At 39.0% G+C, this 22,784-nt stretch overlaps 1 protein-coding gene across 1 annotated transcript in view; it reads left to right on the top strand.

Annotated features, from left to right (window-relative positions):
* The window catches only part of Pou6f2 (POU class 6 homeobox 2), a 341,728-nt gene that overhangs the window by 226 nt on the left and 318,718 nt on the right, over positions 1-22,784 (top strand). The window contains exon 2 of the mRNA XM_076573605.1: positions 737-908. Within this exon, the coding sequence (XP_076429720.1) occupies positions 743-908 (166 nt within the window). The 5' untranslated portion in view covers positions 737-742. The remainder of the gene's footprint in view (positions 1-736; positions 909-22,784) is intronic.

Raw genomic sequence — 22,784 nt, 5'->3', positions numbered from 1 at the left:
TTTTCCCACTTCCTTAAAAATGTAAAGCAATTTCTGTATATCTTGTTGTGTATTGTTTGCTTTAAAATGTGCATTTCATGGGGGTCATCCTCTACCCCAGTCTGGGACCCATGTAGGGTAGAAAACTTCTAAGTGTGCTCAGAGAATTTACATAAGAAATATCTGTGATTCCAGTGAAAGCTTGGAGCCGTCTTTTTTCTTCCCTGTCTCTTTTTCTCCACTCTTGGGATAGGGTTTAATTGCTTCTCCCCCAGGGAGAAGGCTTCTTAAAATAGTCCCCGTTCCCTCCATAGGGTGCCCCTTCTAAAGAGGTGCGTTGCTGGAGTACAAACCAGCGCTTTCTTTTTTCCCCTTACTGCATTAAAGACAGACAAGGTGTAAAAACATCCTTACAAAAGCACATCCCACAATTAAAGCTGTGTTGGTTAGGCTGCTTGCAAAGAAGTTTTTTTTTTTTTTCCTTCCTTTTTCCTCCGAAGCCTCCTGAATCTCTCACATGCTAGTTGAGCGTTAATAGGGTGGGGAGTAATGGAGAACTCATCGAATCTGTAATAGCTCTTCACTTGACTGCAGCCAGCAATAACAGCAGGAGCAGGCAGAGATAAGAGAGAGGAGAGAGAGGGAGAGTGTGTGTGTGTGTGTGTGTGTGTGGAAGAGAGAGAGGGAGAGGGAGAGAGGACACGCTCTCTAAAGCTGCCACTTTTTTCCTCCCCTTCGCTCTTTCCCCCCATCCTAGGATCCAATGATAGCCGGACAAGTCAGTAAGCCCTCGCTGTCAGTGCGGAGTGAAATGAATGCGGAGTTGAGAGGTGAGGACAAGGCTGCTACTTCAGACAGCGAGCTGAATGAGCCCCTGCTTGCGCCCGTGGAATCAAATGACAGCGAGGACACTCCCAGCAAGCTCTTCGGTAAGTCTGTCTAGGTATTTCATTTCAGTCCTACCATGTTGTCCGGAAGAGCAATCCAGCCACCACCACCCCAGCCCCCCTTTCCTCCTGCTTTTCATTCAATGTTTTTGTAAGTGCTAAAGAGGAGCTGCGCATTCTAGAGGGGCTAAGGCACCCGAGTCTATTCAGCTGGCGGGGAGGATGCCCTCCAAACTTTTTCACCAACAAGGAACTTACTTACTGTCCATTTTGACTTGTCAAGTAGTGTTGCCGTGCCCAGGTTGGAAATTATTCGAACGAAACAGAAGGAGAGACTGAAAAGAAAGAACGAAATGGTAATAATAATCAGGAAATCAGTTCCATTGCGAGAATTGGTTAACATTTATTGAATAAATATCGACTCGGTTTCGGGTTGCTTTGCAGCCTTTTGTTAAGGGGAAGGAGAGTAAAGAGTTATTATCTGTAGTCAAAAGATGAGAGAAGAGAACTGAAAATGTCAATACAAATCGCTCTGTGCCAGGTAAACAAAGGTGGCTGAAGGCATGGCTCTCAGAAACACATTTTTTCGTCACCATCTAATTGAGTATTTCTTCTTTTGAAAAGGGTCGAGGGAACAGAACAGTCTCCTACCCTTCTCCCTACCCCTCTCTCTTTAACGTATTTTAGCCTCATACTAACCATGGCGACAGCCCAGGACCTTTTAGGAATCTGTTTCATAAACAAAATGAGAACAAACAGAGTGCCACTTCAGCAGAGACATCTGTCATTCAAATAGATGACAGTCTGTAAGCCAACTCCAACAACTGTGATCTCTAATCAGAAAGGGGAGCGGGCTGCTGAGGCACGTGCCGGAGTGATGGATGCCGTGAGATGTCTCTGCTGCAGAAGTACTTTATGCTTCTGAGTGACATTAGGTTTCAGAACAGTAGTCTTCCGACACACTTGCTCTTAATTATTTTCCAATGTGTCTGCCTACACACCTGTATACAACTAACCTAGTATAAACAGGCAGAGAACTGCTTGTTTCCAGATTAAAAAACAGTTCCAAGCCTGAAGTTTGGAGTCAAACAACATCAATACATAAAATACTTGGTGAAGAATGTTGATTTAGTTTTAGAATAGCTTTTATTATTTTTATTTTTTATTTTTTTATTTTTTGTAGAGAACAGACAGAGCTTCCTTGGCAGGTAGGTCAATAGTGCTCATCTGCTCCCACAGAGGATAGCCCTCTACTTACAAATGTTCAGGCAAACACCAGAAGGAAATCACAGAAAGAAACTTTGTTTTGGATTTTTCTTTTGGTAACATACTGAATTTTAGGTAAGAACACAACTGATTCCAGTTTTCAGACATCCTATGGTTACTTTTAGTTCAAAAGGCTATTGCTTCTGAAATCAAACCTTCACATCTAGCTTGGGAGGCTTTAGCGTTTCACTCTGAGGAAGTTTTTAGTTGTACTCGAAGTTTTTAGCTGTGTGAAAAGGCATGCCCTGAAACACTCTTTTAGTGTTTAAAAGAAACATTTTCTTTTAAGAGGTTAGTGAGAGAAGTCACATAAAATTATCAGTCACAGGAAGACAAAATCCATGTGCAGTGCTCTGTGATACTGGATATACTGAGTGATGCTTTAGCTTTTCAAAAGCCACTGATCTCAACCCCAGCAAAGCAGCAGATATTAAATCATCTGCCCCAAATGTTTCATGCATTTTTTTTTAAAAAGTAAGAACATTTTGCAGACTTTGGTCTGTGGCTATAAGTTCTCTTCTGTCAGTTGAAGTGATGAGGGGGTGATTGATTGGACATCATATTTGTTGAGATTTTTCGGTGTTGAGAATTGCTTCACATTCTGTACCCCGTTGTACTATTTCTGCATGTACAGTGAAGAAAGCTTTGGAAGACCCAACAGGGCCAAAGAAATTTTATTTAAAGTTCCCCCAAAACATTTTAAGTGGAATCTTTCTGTGATGTCAAAGACTAAGGAGTCAGAGTTTAACTGGAAACTCACAGCGGACTGGGGAGGGCACTTTCCCTGCATCTTGAGATTCTCACTTTCTGAGTATATGACAGTGAGCCCAGCCAACTCCCCACACTCTGCTTGGGGTGTTTCATATTCACTAGCTTGTCTTTATCCTCTAGATTACTTTATAAACACAATATGAATCTTTCCAGCTTTTTCATTAGGCAGAAAAGAAATCAATTGATTTAACAGTCTTAAAAACTTAAGAAAAAAAAAAATGGAGACAGCAGGAGACAGAAACCGTAGGATGTGCCCAGAGATGAGAGCACACACTCACTCGTCTTGTAAGGACGTCCTAGTTATTGGGGTGATTGGACTCTCACTTTTGAATAGTACTAAGACTCAGAATTGGAAATTTTAGTTTACACAACTGTCTAAAACTTTCTGAAGTCATCATCTTGCAGTCTTTCCAACAACTTTGGTGATAAAATTGATGATGCAGGTGTATGCTGTTTTCTATAGTATGTCAATGTTCGGGTCTCCATGTTTTGTTTGTAGACCTAGTTCTAATTGTGTTTTCATTTGATAACAGAGAACTGTGTTGTGCCTGGGTAGTCGGGCTTTTCTCTAAACCAGGGAGGGTCATTCTGCCGTTTCTCTCTGAAGCCATCATGCCTCTACTTTCTATCTTGTAGATGGAGCCTGTGCTTCTTTTATGAAAGGGACAGATCAGGGCAAATCCTGTGCATTTTGGTACGTTTGGTGTCATGGAGAGACATTAGCCAACAGCAGGGGACAGGAAAGGCTTGCTTTTCCTATTGCACCTGAAATTTCAGTATAAATGGATTTCTTCAAAGCTAGTTCACCCATCTGGGTCTCGCTCAAATTAGTAGTCCAGAGGACAGGCCTGTTTCCTTCACAGTACGGCATCTTCAGCCCAAAACTGCTGGAGAAAGGCTAATGCTGATGCCCTCTATGGATAAACAAAGGAAATTCTAGGAACCATTGCGCTTTTTATGCCTCTCCTTAAATTGCACCTCTGTACTTAACATCATCCAAAGGGAAACATACTGTGCAGAATGTTTCGGCGCTCTGAGCCGCTCTGAATGCTAGAAGGAGGAACAAGAAGCCATATGCCAGCCTAAGTAGAAAGTTCAGAAAAGGGCCCTTGTGTTTTATGAAGTAATTACATCAGAGGTAACATTTTGCTTAACTTGAACAGCCATGGAAACTAAAGTACACTTAAGAGAGATAAATCCACATTTCATTGAGAAACATGTGGTGAAGTAGTTCTCTGTGATATCATTAAGTGTGCATTATTTATTCTTATAAAGCCTGTAGAAAACTACCTCCATTTTCAGCTTATGAGCATATTCTCCTAAATTCTGAGCCACAGGAAACAGTGTGGATGGAGAGGGCACAGGCTTGCACGTGGAAGAATTATTAGAGAAACTGGTGCTGGGTCATATAGTGCTCTAGCTGTATGGTCAAATGAGTGATGCCACAGAGGGCCAGTCACCAAATATGGGACTAGTGATGTACTGGAAACTGCACCCCAAACTAGCCTTTGGCAGACAATCTCCAAGGGAAAGGGTTGCTGTGTGTCTCCGGTGACAGTTATATTGCTCATGTCACTGTGGTGCCTCTCTTGTAGTTATGCCCATCAAGCATTCATTGTCCCACATTCAGCAAGCAGGCTGCTAAAATCCGAAAGGTAGTAACCACCACTTGGTCAGGAAAATGACTGCAGAACAGACAAAAGTAATACATATGCCTGGACAAATATCTGCATTCTCAATGGAAGAAGTGAGACCTCCCGAACAGGCCCCAGTTACTTCCTCTGTATATACTTGAGATTTGGAGGGTGATTAAGAACAGTGCTTCCCCTGGGACAATTCTTATTGTTTCAAGTTAAACCCCATGATTGCTTGTATTGAAGTTCCAGCTAGGCCGAGTGGCTGTGCTAGCACTAGTGGCTTTTTTCCCTGTTGTATGTCACAACCATGAGCTGGGTGGACAGCTCAGAGCCTTGAACTGAAAGAGAAACACACCCTGTATGGACAGTGTGTGTGAAATTAAACAAAAACAAAAACAGAACAACAACAAAACCTGTTTGTCTCCTTTAACATTGTGTGGCTTTTTTTTTTTTTTCTGGCTTAGCAAAAATCATGATGATACTCTCAAGAGTGAGCCTTTTCAATATCGTTTATCTGTGAACTATTAGGAAAGGGTTGAAAGCTGGGTCAGTGATTTCTCCATGTTAGGAAAAAGCACTTGTCTGTTTGTTTTCCTTTTCCTTCCACTGAGCTTTGTCCAAAAGCGTGCGTTAGAAAATTTTCTGTTTTTAAATTGCCGCCCAGTTTGACTTGATTAGAATTTATGGCCATGGAGTTATTTTCAATGACAAAAGGATAAAGGACTAAATTGTCTATCACCCCTTGAGACAGTGGTCTCTGCAGGTCAGCAGGGAGGTCACTGCAGGGCATCGTGGGGGTTGTTCTTTGGCAAGGCTGCTTCCTGCCTGTGTGTGCAAGTGGAGGCCTTCGTCATGGGGTCGCTGTCTTCATTACTTTATTTAAACGTCTCTCTCAAGGTTTCAATACCTTAGGTGCTTATAATACTCTGATAAAATATGCTGAAGTCAGTAATCAGCACATAGGGCTTAAGCCCCAGAAGGAGTTAGCTGGAAAATGATGAGGAAATTTCTCTAGAGAAATATAGTCATTTGAAATACGGAACATGCTTCTACATTTGTAAAAGTTGTTATGCTGTATCAATTGAAATTTCATATTCTTTTTTCACTAAAGGAAATGTGTTTTGCTAAAAAATTAAAATATCATATTTGTAAATCAACTAAATAATTTGAACAATATATTCTATGCAAAAACCACTAAACAAAAATCACTAGAAATCTGCATTTATGTAAGTAAATGGGATGCAGGATAAAGTGTTTGCCACAGTTTCTGGTTTAATAGTCAAGCAGGCCTTTGCTCTGCTGCTCTCTGACTAGCAGAGAATGGGAATGCGTACTTAAATATTTTTCTTACATTTGAGGAAATCTGATTCTCTGAAGTAATTATTTTAAAAAGTTATTGAGAGGCTGTATGTATTTAGACAACTTCAGTGGTAATTTTCCTACCACACTATCATCACAGCATTGCACTGTAAACAAATCCACTTCAGGTAGTATTAAGATATAGCCTTTGAAATAAAAATCAATCTAGTAAGAAAGGTGCAGTGTTCAAACTTCTCACCAGATTGTTTGGCTGGAAGCTGCTCATAGCTAAGCGGTACTGTCCTGGAGCACGGTGCACAACATGTGACTGAAGATTCAGTGGGGACTTCGATGTACCTTCCCTGTCTGCTCCTCACCATGCGTGTAGTGCTCTGGTCAGGCCAATGTTACAGAAGTTCAGCACTGCAGTGTCCAAGGATTCTGAGAGGGAATGCATCAGCCAGCCAAAATGTGCCTCTGACTTTCCCTTCCCTCTTGTATTTTGATTGCCATAGCTTACGCACTCTGTTATTGCTGTTAACTGGTTCCGTAAACAGATGAACATACACTAAGGCATATATGATCCGATTTATCTGCACTCTGTCCTTCCTTTAAATGATTCCATCTTAGCCTTTAGAATGCTTTGGTGTTTCCGCCTTAAAGGTTACCTGCATTGTAGTGGTTTTGCAGTTTGTCTGGCCTCGTCTGTGTCATAATTAATGGAGAGGTACTTTCCAAGGCTCAGCCTTCAGTAGATCATCTGCTTTCTTAGTCACCTAGTTCAGTTATAGAATTGATATAATTATTTTCAAAAATTGACCAAATAAAATATTCTCCCACATGAGGGCTGAGCTTTAAGTATGTTATCACACAGTAAACACATCATTTGTGAGAGAGCTGCCATCTCTTTGGCGACCTTGCTGGTCTGTGTTTTGGGATTAATAATACATCAGACATCACACATTTAAAAGAAAGTGGCTGTGAAAAGGAAGTGGGGGAGCTCAGCTCTGCTCTTGGGCTGCTCCTGATTACTCAGACCTTCCTTAGGAAAGGGAGGCAGCCTTAGGAGAAGGCATGTTTACCCGAATCTGCACCTGGCCCACTTAACTCACTTCTTGAGTTTCTTATGCCAGAGAGAAAGATAGCAGAGTGTGGAGACCCACCTGGTGCCCTGTCAGGGGGCAATCTGTATAACATTTCCTGCTGTCAGGTTAATAAATTTTTTAAAAATATCCAAAGGCAGAGGTAGCTATGGGAAGCTCATGGTAACCGTTGCCACTCTCCCTGGATTCCTTTCTCTTTAATATGCACCGTGGCTCTGGATTTCCTTGTTGGTCGTTTTCCTGGGTTCTGTACTTTGCTGGTATTTTTGTTCAGCTGTTTATGCTACTTGTTACTTTCAACATGTTTATCCTTGGAGATTTCTTTTGGGTCTCTCTTGGAAATCTGAATAGAGTTTGTCTTAATTTTCATGTGGCTTTCTGCAATTGGACACACATGGCATCATGCCCCCTTCAATCCAGATGAAGTTTTAAAACCATCCAGGACTGAACTTATTTGGGGGAATACCTTCAAGTAATGGTTTCATTAAAAAATCCATTCATGAAGGAATGTTTAGGTCTCAGTAGTAAGCAGGCATGAGGTGATATCTGGTTATTAACATGTGGACCAACTCTTAATCTGTAAGTGTAAACTCCAATCTTCTGATTGCCAGAGTTAGGTTTCATAATACTATGAAACTGAGTAGTTTTGTTTAGAGATTTACTCAGTGTTATGCCCTGACTGATGAGAGAGATTATTGCCTTTTTTAGTGATTTCAGGGGTCAGAAAAATATTACACTAAAATCTCTTTTCATTAAAGAAAGTTTGCCCTCAGAGAAATGGAAATTAACTTGGTTTTGTAAGTATTCAAAGACAAAATTCCAAACACTACCACTTGATATGCATGGTTCACAGGATCTCTAAATCAGTGACTAGTTTACTTATTTTATTTTTTCCTAGTATATTATATGCGTGTCTATGCTTTATTTCAGAATCTTGAAGAAAGATCCCCTTCAAACTTCCTCAGATTCTGTCCTTTGTTTCAGTGTGATCATTGTTGAACATATAATAAGAATATGCTATGTATTTTACACTAAAATGTTAGCCATCTGAAACTCACATCATTTAAGTACTTTTATTGGGGAACTGTACTACCATCAAAACTGCTTAAAAGGGAGGAAAGTGATCTGATTGCAATACTAAGAATGAAGAAAATAATGAACACATACATTAACTTTCAAAGTTCTTTGTGCTATGAGAAATAAGACTCTATCATGAAATCTGCATTTATTAAGATGGTTAAAACCCTGTTAAGAAAATAACTCCAATAAAACTCATTGGTTTGCCCTGAGAATGAGGTAAGCTGTAAAGGTGTTTTTCAGAAAATCTGTGTTCCAATGATAGACTGAGGGGTTCATCAGTTTAATAAGTCTCTCTTCATGTGTCTTTTGGTATTAGCATTTTCTTATACTCTTCTATAAAATACTTACCTATAAAGTGTTTTTCTCTATTGAAATACTTCCCAGACATTTTTGTTTACTACTTTTAATTTTGTTCAACTAAAGAAGAAGGAGAATGATCCAATTGTGACAAAAGTTTGTTAAAGTCAAGACATCAGAACGAAACACTGTGTCCATCTAAAGCATGCTGGGTGTTTTCCTCTTGATTTTCATATACATCTACATACTGCTTCACATTGTCCACCAAGTTGTAGTTCTATGTATTTTATGTCATAAAGTCGATAAAAGCTAATTTATAATACTTTCATTCTTTTAGCTTGTATCATTCATGCACCATTTGAATATACTTCCGCATGTTAAAATAGTAGATCTTACATAAATTGGATCAAACTTAAGTTTTCCAATAAAAGACTACTAAGCATACTGCTTTGGGCCCTCTTGGGCTGTAATCTAGTTCCAGTTTCCTCCTGATCCTGGTTGTCAAGTAGCAGAGGAGATAATGGGATTCCCCAGAAATTGTGCAGTTTAATTCAGTAAAGCAATTTGAGAGATCTACATAGTTTTCTGTATAAAGAACATCTGTGCTTTTAAAACACAACCCACCCAAGCTCAGATTATGCTTATGTTTAAATTATAGAAACTTAGACATATATCAACTTGTAGATATACATCTATCATAACATACCTGTTTATCATTATTTTAATTAGCAAAGGGCAATTTGTTCAATAGTAAGTGAAGTGTTTGGTTACACAGTTCTGCAAGAATTCCATGTGCCTGAATAAACATTTATGTAGGCATGTGTTGAGCTATGTGGATTTGTGATACACAAGAAATAATTGCCATTTTAATAATTTGCTATTGAGATAATGTGGTAAAACTCATCTTCGTTTGCAGGTTTTGATGGCCACGTGTGGTGATTTTTCTCTCAGTACTGGTATAGCGAGATTTACTTTTGCACATTAATGGTTTTAAGTAATGCATTGAAGACAAGAATCACCCCTGTCAGAGGAGAAGAAAGGCTAAAGGATTAGTTTGGTTTAAAAATGCAAACATTTGAAGCTGTTTAAAAAGCATGAAAGTATTACTGCAGAGTCACTTATTGCCAAAATCAACCAAGGGTAGAAGAGAATAAAAAATCAAATAGGAAAACACGTACCCTTGTATTTAATTATGAATGTATGGAACAGGAGTGGAGGGGTGAACTTCACTTTGTTAGAGCTGGCAACTTTTATTCCCAACACATCCATTTCATTTGCCAAAATTTCAGAAGATAGAAATGTATAAAGAAGGAAACAATATGCAAAGGAAGCTGAATGAAGGACACTTCGTAGAAAACTAACATTTCAATGACTCCATCTAATGCTGTCAATAGACTGCAGTGTAATCAGTGAACGATTGATAGGCAGGGCAAGAGTCTTCTTGTTCCTGTGACAGACTTTCACAGAGAAAATATACATCTGTGTTTGAGTGTTCCATGGCTCATTTTGTTCAGAGTCTTGAGATTAGTTGAATTTTAAACTAACTTAAGGAATTACCCAAAAACCCAGGTAGACTGGTCTACGCTTTAGTTTGAAATGTTTAGTTCCTAATGAGCCACCTGGAATCTACAAGGAACCAGAAAATTCTTTAAAAAGTTATGTATCGTTCTTTGAAGGGCTTAATGTCTGCAACTGACTGCTTTAAATAAAAATAAAAAGGAGAAGGAAATAGTGAGCTGGAAGCTTGTGGAGAGCCTTGAGATGGGTGGGACAGCTTAGAAATGGAGACACGAGTCTTGTGATCGGCAGTGTATCAATATGGCTCTATAATGACATAATAACCCGAACCCTGTAGCGGTTTATGGTTCTTTTGAGAATTCTTATGGATTCTTAGAGTGAGAGAGCTCTGAGAAAAGATCTTGAAAGCTTTCACGAAATCTGGCCGTGTGACAGGGAACTACGATGACGGTGATTTAGCTGCTGAGGAATCCCATCGACCAGGAACATCATTAAATTTTTAAGGTAAAACAAACCACAGAGCAATTGGTAGATATGAAGGGTACGGAGTGCCCAAAGTGACCACGGGAATTAGAAAGTGAAGGTTCTGAGATGAGAGGCGAAATGCAGTGAGCCCATTGTCGACCTCAATGTCCTGCTTAAAACAAAACAAAAAAAAAGCGTTCTGTGTATGCAGTGTTCTGAACACTGGAAGCACGTTTTGTGTGTGTGTGTGTGTGTGTGTGTTTCCTTCATGGAATCTGTCAGAATTGATTGCTGCTCTTTCATTTTCCCTGGCTATTTTTAGTCAATGATAAATAAAGAACCAGAATTGTGAATCTGGCACCAGTGAGATATCACACCAGAAACAGCAGGGAAGAGCCAAGATGAATAACTTTACATCAGTGGATGAGCACAGACCTCAGGCCACTTAACATTTGTAATACTGCTAATTTCTATGGGCTTTTTAAAATACACTTCCACATGAGCTCTCAAAACCCATAAAAGTGTGGCATGTAAAGTAAATTGTTTGTCACTTGCTGTCGGCCTGCCATATTTATTGTCAGGAGAAATGGACATTAGTTGGAAAAGCAGTTGTTAAAGGCCAAACAATTTTTAAAGATGGCAAAGCTGTGCGAGGGCTTTCCTTTTTCTAACAATGAGCCACCCCTTCAGACATCAAAAGACAAGATAATAAGACACTTCAAGCGCAATTCAAGATTATATTCAACATCTAAAGGCTCATCTCTTGTCAGTTTGCATTTACCCTCCGAGGGATGGAGCGCTTCTATCATCTTGCTGTCAAGAGGAGTCTGGGAGAAGAAGCAAGGGCTCTTATTTCACACACTTAGGGTTTTTATTTTTTTATTTTTTTTTTATCAAATAGCCCACACTCACTTGGATTCAGTCAAAATGGGGGGATAATTCCAGGAAGGTCATAACAAGTACAAAAATCTCATATTGATTTGTATGATTAGAAGGCATTAGAATCACCCGCTCATGCCAGGTTCTGAGGTTGTGGCAGTTATTTGGTCCAACACTTTTGCAATCTGGAAAAAAAAAAAGATGACTAAAATTTTAAAAGTAGATAACTGAAAGCTTAAATTGTCTTAATGTACTGTGTCTGAGCATTTAGCAAAGGAACATAAAAATAATGTAATGCTTTAACTTCATAATCGTGTCAATTAGCTTGTTCTTCATGGAATACTGCATGCAATGTACACAGAAAATAGCATGCTCCTGTTTACCAGCCCAAAGATATACTTTTGTCAAATTATTTTTAAATACTTTCAAAAATTGATTCCATATATTTAATATGTAGATAACAGGTGATGACACTTTCAGTATAAATTTAATTACAAGGCTGTTTTGCAATGATTAGCAATGCTTTGTAAACGTTTTACACTCTGAAATGATAACGCTGTTACATTTGTCATTTCGTGCCATCCTTTCCAGAGATGTTGCTAATAATAATAGCAGAGTTGTTATGATTATTCTCTACCAAAATAAATCACACTTGCTCTTTTGCTCTCTGAGAGTCACATAGCCACACAGAGAAACATTCTAGGCCTTTTGTTTGTTTGGTTTTGTTTTGGGTGTTGGTAAGGACACACTTACAGAAGTTAGAAGAACCACATTTTCTTCTCAAAATAAAACAATTGATGAAAATAAAACCATGATATCCTGGGATTGTTGCTATATTGAATCTTTGAAATTACTTTTCTTAGGAATTTTCATCATCTCTCTGTGTCTCTGCTTCTGATATTTCTCTTCCTCACTGTGGAATGTTTTGAGACTGGCTTTCTTCTTCTATACTATATTCTCACATCAACACAAAGCAAGTTTCTCCATCCCCCCCTGTGTGTGTGTGTGTGTGTGTGTGTGTGTGTGTGTGTGTGTGTGTGCGCGCGCGCGTCACAATGTCATTACAGCGTGTGACAGAAGTGGCTACCTGATGCTGCCATATTTGTTCTATCATTCTATACTGTACAGTTTATGCATTCAACATTCAGCAATGAATTACTTACCTCAGTAAACATGCACCGAGTGCCTTCTCTGTGGCAGGTATGTGGCTGAGTGCCAGAGAGGATATAGAGAATACAGTGAGTAGTAGGAGTAACCCAGTTCAACATCAGGACACGTATCCGTATGTAGAAATGAATAAAGCATGGTTTGAATAGTTCACATTTCTGGTATTTCTTTAGGAAGTATTGATCTTCAAATTTGTACATTTCAGAAGTTATTAATTGGTCAGAAGCCTCAATGTTGAGAAAAATTATTATCTCCAAAGTATTGGGAAAGAAAAGAAAGCATTTTTATGAGACTCACAGCAAAGTACATTGGTAATGTTTTGCTATAGTGTTTGGGGAATATATGTAAAAAAAATTCTGCTTTTCCCTGAGTTTCTTAGTTGTGTCCAAAGGGAAAAAAAACCTAGAATTATATTTTCCTAACTGTTTTTTTTTCCTACCTCTTTTCTCTTTCCTAAACTATTGTCACTTATCACTTAACACAATGCTTAAGGCTGTTGAGTCCAGACTTGAGTTCAGGTTTGACCTGGCCCTGCCACTTAGTAGTGACCTCAGCAGCATCCATGACATACTTAAATTTCTCCTTTTTCATCTCTGATTAGAAGGTCTGATGACACTTACTTCACAGGGCAGTGCTGGTGTTAAAGTGATTGACATGTATAGAGGTCTGTAGAGTTTCTGGCATGTAAATACCACAATTAGTTAAACTGAAAATAAATTCACCATTTTCAGAAAGCAATTGATTAGTTTTTTAGATTTAGATGTGATAAAAAAAAAACCAACAAGAGTTCTGAGATAGTTGGAATGATCTGTACCTCCTCATGAAGAAGCATCAGTTCTCAGAGATCTCTGGGCCATAGGGGTGTTCTAGGGGTCTTTTTCTCATGATGACAATACCTCTTCCTCATTCAGATACATTAACAGTTGCTTTTTCCAAAAACTCATTCAGGAAGAAATCTATAAATGCATGCTAGAAGATTCTATAGAAGACTATAATCCACTGCCTGCATCTTGTAGAGCATATGGGTGAGGGTGGAAGGGTGGGAAGGGACAGTTTTTATGTATACATAATTATCCTGTTCCAAATTTAAAATGTGGGAGACTATAATTCCTTCATATAATTGGAATCTTTAAAATAATGTTGGTGTTGAGAAATAATATGTAATGAGAAGCTTATGGAAGGAGATACCACTTTTCTAGCTGGTGGTTTGGTCTCATACCCCAGTAGCTGTCTGCATTTGAATGGAATTGTAACTTTATCTCCAAGGAAACTTGCAAGCTTTTCAGCCAAGCACCAATTTTTCTCTGTCTTGAACACATTTTTGCCCAAATCAGGGATATAGCATTTGTCCTTAGTGAAGTGTTCTGAGGTCTTTCATAGACAAAGGAATTTGTGTTCGTAGTGTGCCAACTTTTCTTTCTATAACACGGAAGTTAAACTAACAGGCTGGTAAGTGAGGAAGATTAGGACAATATTAAACACTGGTTATGAAGATTATGTAAGGAAGAGCTATTCCTATACAGAGGAATGTTTAGTTAATTTGAGTCCCTTTTCTCTGGTAAAAGAGTGTTATTCTGAGCCTGAGAATGGACACTTACCCCGATGACAGCTCCTAAAAGAGTTTGAAGCAGATTTAATGAAGATCATTAAATCTTCAAGAGCAAACTCTTGGAATTTTTTTTTTTAATATTTATTTATTTATTGTGTATACAGTGTTCTGGCTGCGTGTTTGCCTGCAGACCAGAAGAAGGCACCAGATCTCATTACAGATGGTTGTGAGCCACCATGTGGTTGCTGGGAATTGAACTCAGGACCTCTGGAAGAGCAGCCAGTGCTCCTAACCACTGAGCCATCTCTCCAGCCCATTGGAATTTTATTTTAAAAACAACAAACCAAAAGTAAGATGGAGTCTTAATAAGACCTATTGTTGCAAGACTTGATTATGGTTGTTGGAAGCCATATTTGAGGGAAGAAGCATCACTGCCTTTCTGAGAATGGACATTTAGTTTGAGAGGATGAAAACTTAGTTCCCTTTATGAACACAAAATGGCCAGGGTAAGAAGGTTCTCTTGTTGTTGTTGTTGTTTCCATGGCAACATGTTTTAATTACATATTCATATCACATACACATTTCTTAGAAATTATTGAAACTTTCAGATCAATTTATTTGCATATATGTGAACTACTCTCTCTGTGTGTGTATGAGACAGATAACACGTGCTTTCATATTGAATTAATGTACATAATCATGTTAATATCAAGTAAAACAGACAAGCTTTCTTTCTCTCTTACTCTCTCTTTTGAGACAGAGTTTCACATATTTCAGACTAACCTTGAACTCACTAAATAGCCAAGAGTAATCCCAAATTAAACTTCATTTTTTAAATTTTATGTATTATTATTATTGTGTGTGTTAGCATGAAGGGGCAGAGTTTTTATACACAACATATTTGTTGAGGGCAGAGGACAGCTTTTGAGAGTTGTGTATCTCCTACAATGGGATGTGGTGATAGAACTCAGGCCATCAGGCTTCAGGAGGAGCAAATGTTTCCATCCATTAAGTTGTCTTGCCAGCCCAAATTTCTTTCTTAACTACTTCAATCTAAATGTCAACCCTAAGAAGAAACAAACAAAAAAATTTTCTCTGCCTTTATAGTCTATGGAGGCTCCTAAAATGTCTTCCTTTAAGATCCTTGAAACTGGCCGGGCGTTGGTGGCGCATGCCTTTAATCCCAGCACTTAGGAGGCAGAGCCAGGCGATCTCTGTGAGTTCGAGGCCAGCCTGGACTACCAAGTGAGTCCCAGGAAAGGTGCAAAGCTACACAGAGAAACCCTGTCTCGAAAAACAAAAAAAAAAAAAAAAAAAAAATCCTTGAAACTGATGGTCTTTAACATCCCTCGGGAAGAGCAGACTGGGAGAGTTGTGCCGGAGTAGGGAGATGTTGGTTAAAGAGTACAGAGTTTCAATTGGGATGGGCATGCTTTTGTGCACAGCAATAGCTCTGGTTAATAATGTATCCTATGTTTGAAAGTTGTCCAAACAGTAGATGTTTAATGTTCTTCACATTGAAACATAAATAAAGTGGCAGGTGTATTAATGAGCCCAATTAATCCTTGCAGAATGTACACTCTTGTCAAACATCACACGCACCTTGTTAATTTATACAACTATTATTTATCAATTAAAAAGAAGATATTAAGAGGCAGAAGAATTATCTCAGTGGTTAAGAGCACTGGCTGCTCTAACAGAGGACCTGAGTTTGGTTCTGGGCACTGACATGGTGTTTACTACCATTTGTAACTCTGGTTTCATTGAATCTGATACCCTCTCTTGCTCTCCATGGGCACCAGGCATGCATGTGGTAGTCATACATGCATGCAGGGAAAACACTCATGCACATAAATCTAAAATAGTTTAGAGAATAAAACCTTTAACTGTATCTTATCTTCACTTAAAGCATTACAACATGTTTGTTCACTGCGGGGCTTTCTTTAATATTTCTTGTGGATAAAACAATAGTTTTATACCTCTTTTTCAAAGAACACCATGGTCCCACTTGTCCAGTCCTTCAGAGATGCATCTTTTCCTATCAGGTATCATCATTTAAGAGAAAAATCTATAGAATCTATAGCGGGATATTCTTAGTTAATGTCACACCACTTCAGTGAAGTAAAAGGGGCCAGATGTACATAAGCATTTAATATTCTTCAATTGTTGTCTATGTTAAACTTATTGCAACATTTTTTTTCCCAAAAAGTAATACCTATTGGTTATTCCCCAGCCTACTCTCTTTCCTTTCTGATGGTCAAAATATTTTGATCAAGCTTCTTGGTTTTTTCCACACTGCAGCTCATCCTGCCTTCCCTTGTGTTACGGCTGCTCTCTCATTTTTTCCCACTTCTTTTACAGTCACTCTCAGTGTTTGCCTGGTATTATAATGACTTGTGCATTTGTCTGCCTCCCTTGCTGGGTAGCAAGCCCCTAGAGGAGAGATAATAGATCTTGCATATATTAAGTACCAGATAAATGTTTTTTTGAATTGAACCACTTCTGAATTGGATGTTTCTGGACATCATCCACACTTGGTAAATACTTACTGAATATTAAGGGAAAATAGACTCTACCCACAGGAGTCTACTATCCTACCTAGGGACATAAGGAAGAGATAGGAGGTCAAAGAAAATGACAAAGCCAAGATAAAGAAATGAGTGTCCACATGTCAACAATTATTTATTTAGTACATTTGTGAAAGCATTGTACTAGGTTTACATAAAAGAGTGGTAACTAAGACAGAATTTGTCCCTGTCCCCATAGATTTTACAGATAATAAACAATGGAAGTACCAAGTAATGCTTGTCTAGAAATTTAATAACTTACTATTTTACGAAATGACCTGAAAGAAAGGGGGGGGGATATGTATTAGGAATGAATAATGGGAGCAAAGGCATAGAATCATTTGTGGGAATAGCTTGCTAAAGAGCCTCGAAGGGACAATATGTAGATACCATTTGGAAAATCACTTCTCTCCCTTTATAGGATGATCACACACAATGTCCTTCTTCCCTTAAATGAAGAGAAGTATGACCCCCAAAGTAGTCAAAGTTGGAGGGTAATTCTTGAGTTGAATGGCCTAAGAGCTACAAAACTGTTAGTGTGGGTCTAGATGGTAGTGCCTCAAGGGATATAAATTGAATATCAGAAGTTAACATTATATATTGCTATGCTGACTCTCCAAATTAGTAGCTCACATAGGGACATTTATTGTGCTCATACACCCTCGTCTTGGGTGGATTTATAATAGACAGTGGGCTTCTGTCTCACTTGGTGTTATCTGATGGAATCCAATGGGCAGGTGTGGGTAGAACAATCTGAAGGCTGATTTTCTCAATTCCTGATGGTTGTGGCTGGAGCCTGGCTGGAACTTTAGCTGGAATCATTAGCCAGAGTGCCTCGTGGGCTTCTCCTTGTGAGCTGGGCTTCCTTATAGTGTTGTGGCTGGGTTCCCAGAGAAAGCTCTGATCAAGAGAGGACAGGGAAAGAGAAGCCAGAACTAAGAGGAATCAGCAGGTGGAATCTAACATTCCTGAGCTAGCTCCAGTTTTCTAACCTGGCCTTGGAAGCCAACAGCATCACTTGCACTATTACTTTCTATTCATTCGAATCAAGTCATTAAGGCAGATTAGGGTGAAGACACACACATACACACATACAGAGAGAGAGACAGAGAGAGACAGGGACACAGAGACAGAAAACAGAGACACACAGACACACAGAGAGGCAGAGATAGAGACAGAGACAGACAGAGAGAGAGAGAGAGAGAGAGAGAGAGAGAGAGAGAGAGAGAGAGAGAGAGAGAGAATTATATACTTTGTCAGGAATGGTGTCACATTTATAGATGAATTTTGAAACCATTACAAAGTTCCTCTCACTTCTGTACATCTATTTCTTTTCCCTTTGAAAAACTAAACTACATAAATGCACTTGGGAGGCAATGCCCTATATCAGTTAACAAATATTGTAATGTGTCTGAGTATGTTGTTTGAGACAAGGTTAATGGGGATGCTGTCTATATCATTCACTGAGGACAGCTTAATACATTTTTTTTAACAGTTGTGTTTAGTTCTGCTGAAGGTTAACTTTCTTTTTACCACTTTTATTTTCTTTGGAATGATTAAGGAGCATACTTTAGATTTTGGAAACTGGGCCTCTACTCTATAAACATGAAAAAATAAAAGCAGTGTGGTGTTAAGAGTCAGGGGCAGATGGAAGATAGATTCTGGGAGCCCACTATGGCCACACTTATGACAGACCATTGGTTATAGCAAATGAAAATAGATTTCCCAAACCTAACATATTAAGTTCAATACATTTCTCTTCGGTAATAACTGACAGAAATTTAAGTTATAATATACCATCTCTGAGCCTTTATATCCGCCACTGGACAGTCTAAAGAAGAATGGGTCAGTAAGAGAGAAAGTTGATGTGCTTGATGGTGTTTCATGTCATCATTGTTTCTAAGAAAATTATCTGTTCCACAATTTTCTTAAAGTGTTTGAATTAGATTCTGCATTTGAAGATTGTTCTGTTTCAAATTTTTCTACTGGTTATACCAAGGGGATTCATGCTTCAAGCATACTGAATCTTTACAAAAGTCAATTTTATGTGTCTTTTTTCCTATTTTATTAATTAAAAAATTAATTTATTTTTTCCAGCCCAATCATAGTTTCCCTTCTATGTCTCCTCTCCTCTCAGTCCCTCCCCTTAACCTTCCTTCTCTCCCAACCCCAATCCACTCCTCCTCCTTTCTCTTGAGAAAAGGGCAGGCCTCCCATGTATCTGCCAACCATGACATAACAAGTTACAGTAGGTCTAGGCATCTTCTCTCCTATTAAGGCTGGGCAAGGCAACCCAGTGGGAGGGAAGAGTCCTGAAAGCAGGTAGCATAGTTGGAAACAGCCCCTGATCCCACTCTTAAGAGTCCCACAAGAAGACCAAGCCACACAAATGTATCACACGTGCAGGGCCTAAGTCAGTCTCATGAAAACTCCCTGGTTGGCAGTTCGGTTTCTATGACCCCCTACATGCCCAGGTTAGTTGATTCTGTGATTTTTCTTGTGGTGTCCTTGACCACTCTGGTTCCTGCAACCTTTTCTTCCCCTCTTTCAGAGGATTCCCTGAGCTTTGCCTAATGTTTGGCCGTGGGTCTCTACAACAGTTGCTGGGTGAAGCCTCCCTGATATCAATTGGGCTAAGTAACAATCTATGAATATAGCAGAATACCATTAGGAATCATTTCATTGTATTTTGGTGTGTGTGCGTATGTGTGTGTGTTTTCTATCCTAAGTCTCTGGGCGATCCATCCTCTAGGTCCTGGCTCTCTAGGCAATGTCAGAAGTGGGCGCTCTCTCTCTCAGGGTATAGGTCTAAAGCTGGACCAGTCATTGGTTGGCTACTCCCAAAATTTCTGCACCACCTTTACTCCAGCTCAATTTGTAGGCAGGGCAAATTGTAGGTCAAAGGTTATGTGCTGGGTTGTTTCTTAATATATCATAATTTTTGGAAGAATGGCCATTGCAGGAAAAATGGAGAGTCTTAGATGTTAGCCAGAGGAGTGTAAAGTGCTTTCCAGCTCTGTTGAAGAAAGTAAGGAGCAAAGGTTTGCATGAGAAATTTAGAATGAGCAGTGCTTAGTTATGGAGTCGACAAATGGTAACTTTGCTCAATTGTTATGCATTATTATTGCATCAATTGCAACAGGTTTTACTAACTGAAAACATCAAGTCCTAAACTCTGAATTACTTTGCTACTGTGAAAGATCTAACTCACAAACATGCTTTGTTCCCTTTCCCTCAAGGCCTGCAGCTCCTCTCTTGGTGCCTCATACCCAGGATGGACAGGGTAGGTGCCCAAAACCGAAAGGCAGTAGCTCACCAGGAAAGCATGCTGAGGTTGGTATTGTTCTCGGTGGTGAGGTACCATTCCAATGCCAGGAATGGAGGAGTGACAGCCCAGGCTGGGAGAATAGGGAGGTGTGAGGAATCTTAGGCAGATAAGACATATTTTATTCACTGGCACACAGGCTGTTAGGCAGGCAGCTGCTGGTAGGCACCCAGACACATAGCAACACAGACAGTCTACACACAGGTGGGAATAAACATATGCACACGGAATAGCACCTAAGCCACACAGGCCTATAGATAGACATATATACAGGCAGGATGGCAAAGGGAAAATAAGGTCCTCTGACCTCAAGGATATACATACATACATACAAACAAACATATGTATATAATATATGTAAATACATATGTGTGTATATGTTTAAGTACTCTGCCTCCCCCTTAAAAAAACAGTTACATAACAGATTATATCAATTATTACTTTGGGGATTCCCCAGACATTTGGTATCAACCATCTTTTTCTGACTTATAACATCCCCAGATGCCTACCATTAGACATCTTGCCTCATGTCAGATATCCATATTAGCACTATGTTACCTAAACATAAACTGTTCCATAAGACTTCTGATCCCCTACACAGCTGTAGCACGAATCTTAGAAGGTCTTATTAATAAGATCAAACCTGAAGCCAGGTTTTGGGGTGAATGCTGGAAGATCAGAGAAGCAGAACAAGCCACAGCTACCTCGCCTCACCAGTTCCTCAGCTGATCCTGTTTCCTCAACTGAGTCCTTATCCAAGTGAATCTCAGCTGAACTGTTTCTCGAAAGCCTGAATGCTTAACCAGCCTAGTTCCTGGTCCTCGTGCCTTATATACCTCTTTGCTTTCTGCCATCATTCCCTGGGATTAAAGGCTCACTTTCTGGGATTAAAGGTGTGAGTCACCATGCCTGGTTGTTTCCAATGTGGCCTTGAACTCACAGAGATCCAGAGGGCTTTCTGCCTCTGGAATGCTAGGATTAAAAGCGTGAGTGCCACCATTTTCTACCCTCTGTATCTAGTGGCTGTTCTGTTCTCTGACTCCAGATAAGTTTATTAGGGTACACAATATTTTGGGGAACACAATACCACCACACACAGCATGTGCCAAAATATGCAATATGAAATTCTACTCTGCAGAGCTCTTTCCTTAAATCCACTGAGAAGAGCTTCATGATAAAGTAGCCATGCTAGTGTACCCACAAGCTAAGTTTTACTGTCTGCAGCCTTCGGTGGTAGAAGTTGTGATTCCGACTCTGTAACAACTTCAATGTATTGTTACTCTGAGAAACTTCATGAAGCAGATATTTACCAGGACTTGGCTGTTAAACCTCAGCTAATACAGTTTACAGAATTATAATCATTCTTTCTTCCACCAACTCAAACTTTACAGTAGCTTTCTTAGTGATCTCAGAATAAATTGCAAACTTCCACATGTTGTTTCCATGATACATATAGCTTCATGCTATACTCTCTATATATTTATATTATATTAATCTAGACCTATGTGTCCTTGTAAGCATTCACCATTAATATGACATAGCCGACAACTGTCTGAAACAGGAGACTCAGTTGACCAATTTTCTTTATCAGGTTGGTCTGTGGATGTGTCTGTGAGGGACTGTCTTAGTTGATTTCTGTAGGAGGGTTAAGACCATTATGGATACCATTCCATGTGAAAATGGTCTTTGGCTTACTAGAAAGTTAGGTGAGCATGAGCCTGAGCTAGGAGCAAGTTGCATTCTTCCATGGCTTCTGCTTAAAGTTCCTGCCATGACCACAGCAACAGCAATCAAACTATAGCGATATGCTATGGTGTAATTTGTAACATGCTTTTCCATGTTTATACAGTTTTATAGAAATTACATGTGTTAAAGAATTTTCTATTCAAATCCCCCTAATATTTTATCAGTGGCTTGAATGAAGATGAAGTATTTCTTCATATAGGCAAATCATTATTTAATCTACCCTTTCTTATCAGATAGATTGCTTCCAAAATTTTAATAAAACATTTCTGTAGCTAAAACTTGATTTGTGTACTCAGACATTCTCATTTCTTGTCAAATTGTTTCAAAAATTAAAAAAGGAAAACATTTCTGTAGCTAAAACTTTGTTTACGTACTCAGACATTTCCTAAGGATTACGTGATAGAAGCGGAGTTGGGAAGCCATAGCCATGTCCATTTCAACATTCCCCAGAGGACATGCAAATTTATAAATCTGTGAATGGTGTTGGAGAGTGTTCTTCTAATTCCTTCAGCAATTATTATGAAAAGTTTTACTTTAGATTTTATTTCATTTTATATGTATATATGAATATCTTGTATTTATGTATGTAAGTGCAACAGGTGCATGCTTGGTGTCCAAGGAGGTCAGAAGAGGGCATCACATCCCTGGATGCCTTGGAACTGGGGAACCATGGGAATCAAACCCAGGTTGTCTAAAAGAGCAGAAAGTAATCTAAACTGCTGAGCCATCTCTACAGGCCATGAAATCCAATTTTTATCTTAAATGTTTGGGTTTATAAAATGTAGTAACTCTTTCATTTTGTCTTTGATTACTAATTAGATTGAATAATTTAATGTGACATTTGACAATTTTTAAACATTTCTTTTATTGGGCAATCTTCATCACTGTTTTATACAAACTTCCAATCTAAAAAAGATACTTATTACTATTTTTCTAATATTTTATGAATACCAGTGAACTACTAACCAGTAGGAACTAACAAAAACATTGCCAAAAGTATGGTGCTGAAATTTTTCTTTTGATAAATAAGTATCTAGATAAATAAATAAGTCTCTAAAACCAACTACTGGCTTATGTATGGCAGGGTATTAACATATTGACACTAGGCACTGATCCCAGAACATGTGTTCTAACTCGGAGCCACATACAGCCTGATAGTTGCTTGAATACAGTCAGAGAGGGTATGGTGTATTCAAATTGGACAAATTGAGGAAAGTTTAACAATAGCACTACCTACAAAGCTTAGCAA

This window comes from Peromyscus maniculatus, chromosome 5 (assembly GCF_049852395.1).
Source record: "Peromyscus maniculatus bairdii isolate BWxNUB_F1_BW_parent chromosome 5, HU_Pman_BW_mat_3.1, whole genome shotgun sequence".
NCBI lineage: Eukaryota > Metazoa > Chordata > Mammalia > Rodentia > Cricetidae > Peromyscus > Peromyscus maniculatus.
The sequence above is the reverse complement of the archived record's forward strand: the minus strand, read 5'-3'. Positions and strand labels throughout refer to the sequence as shown.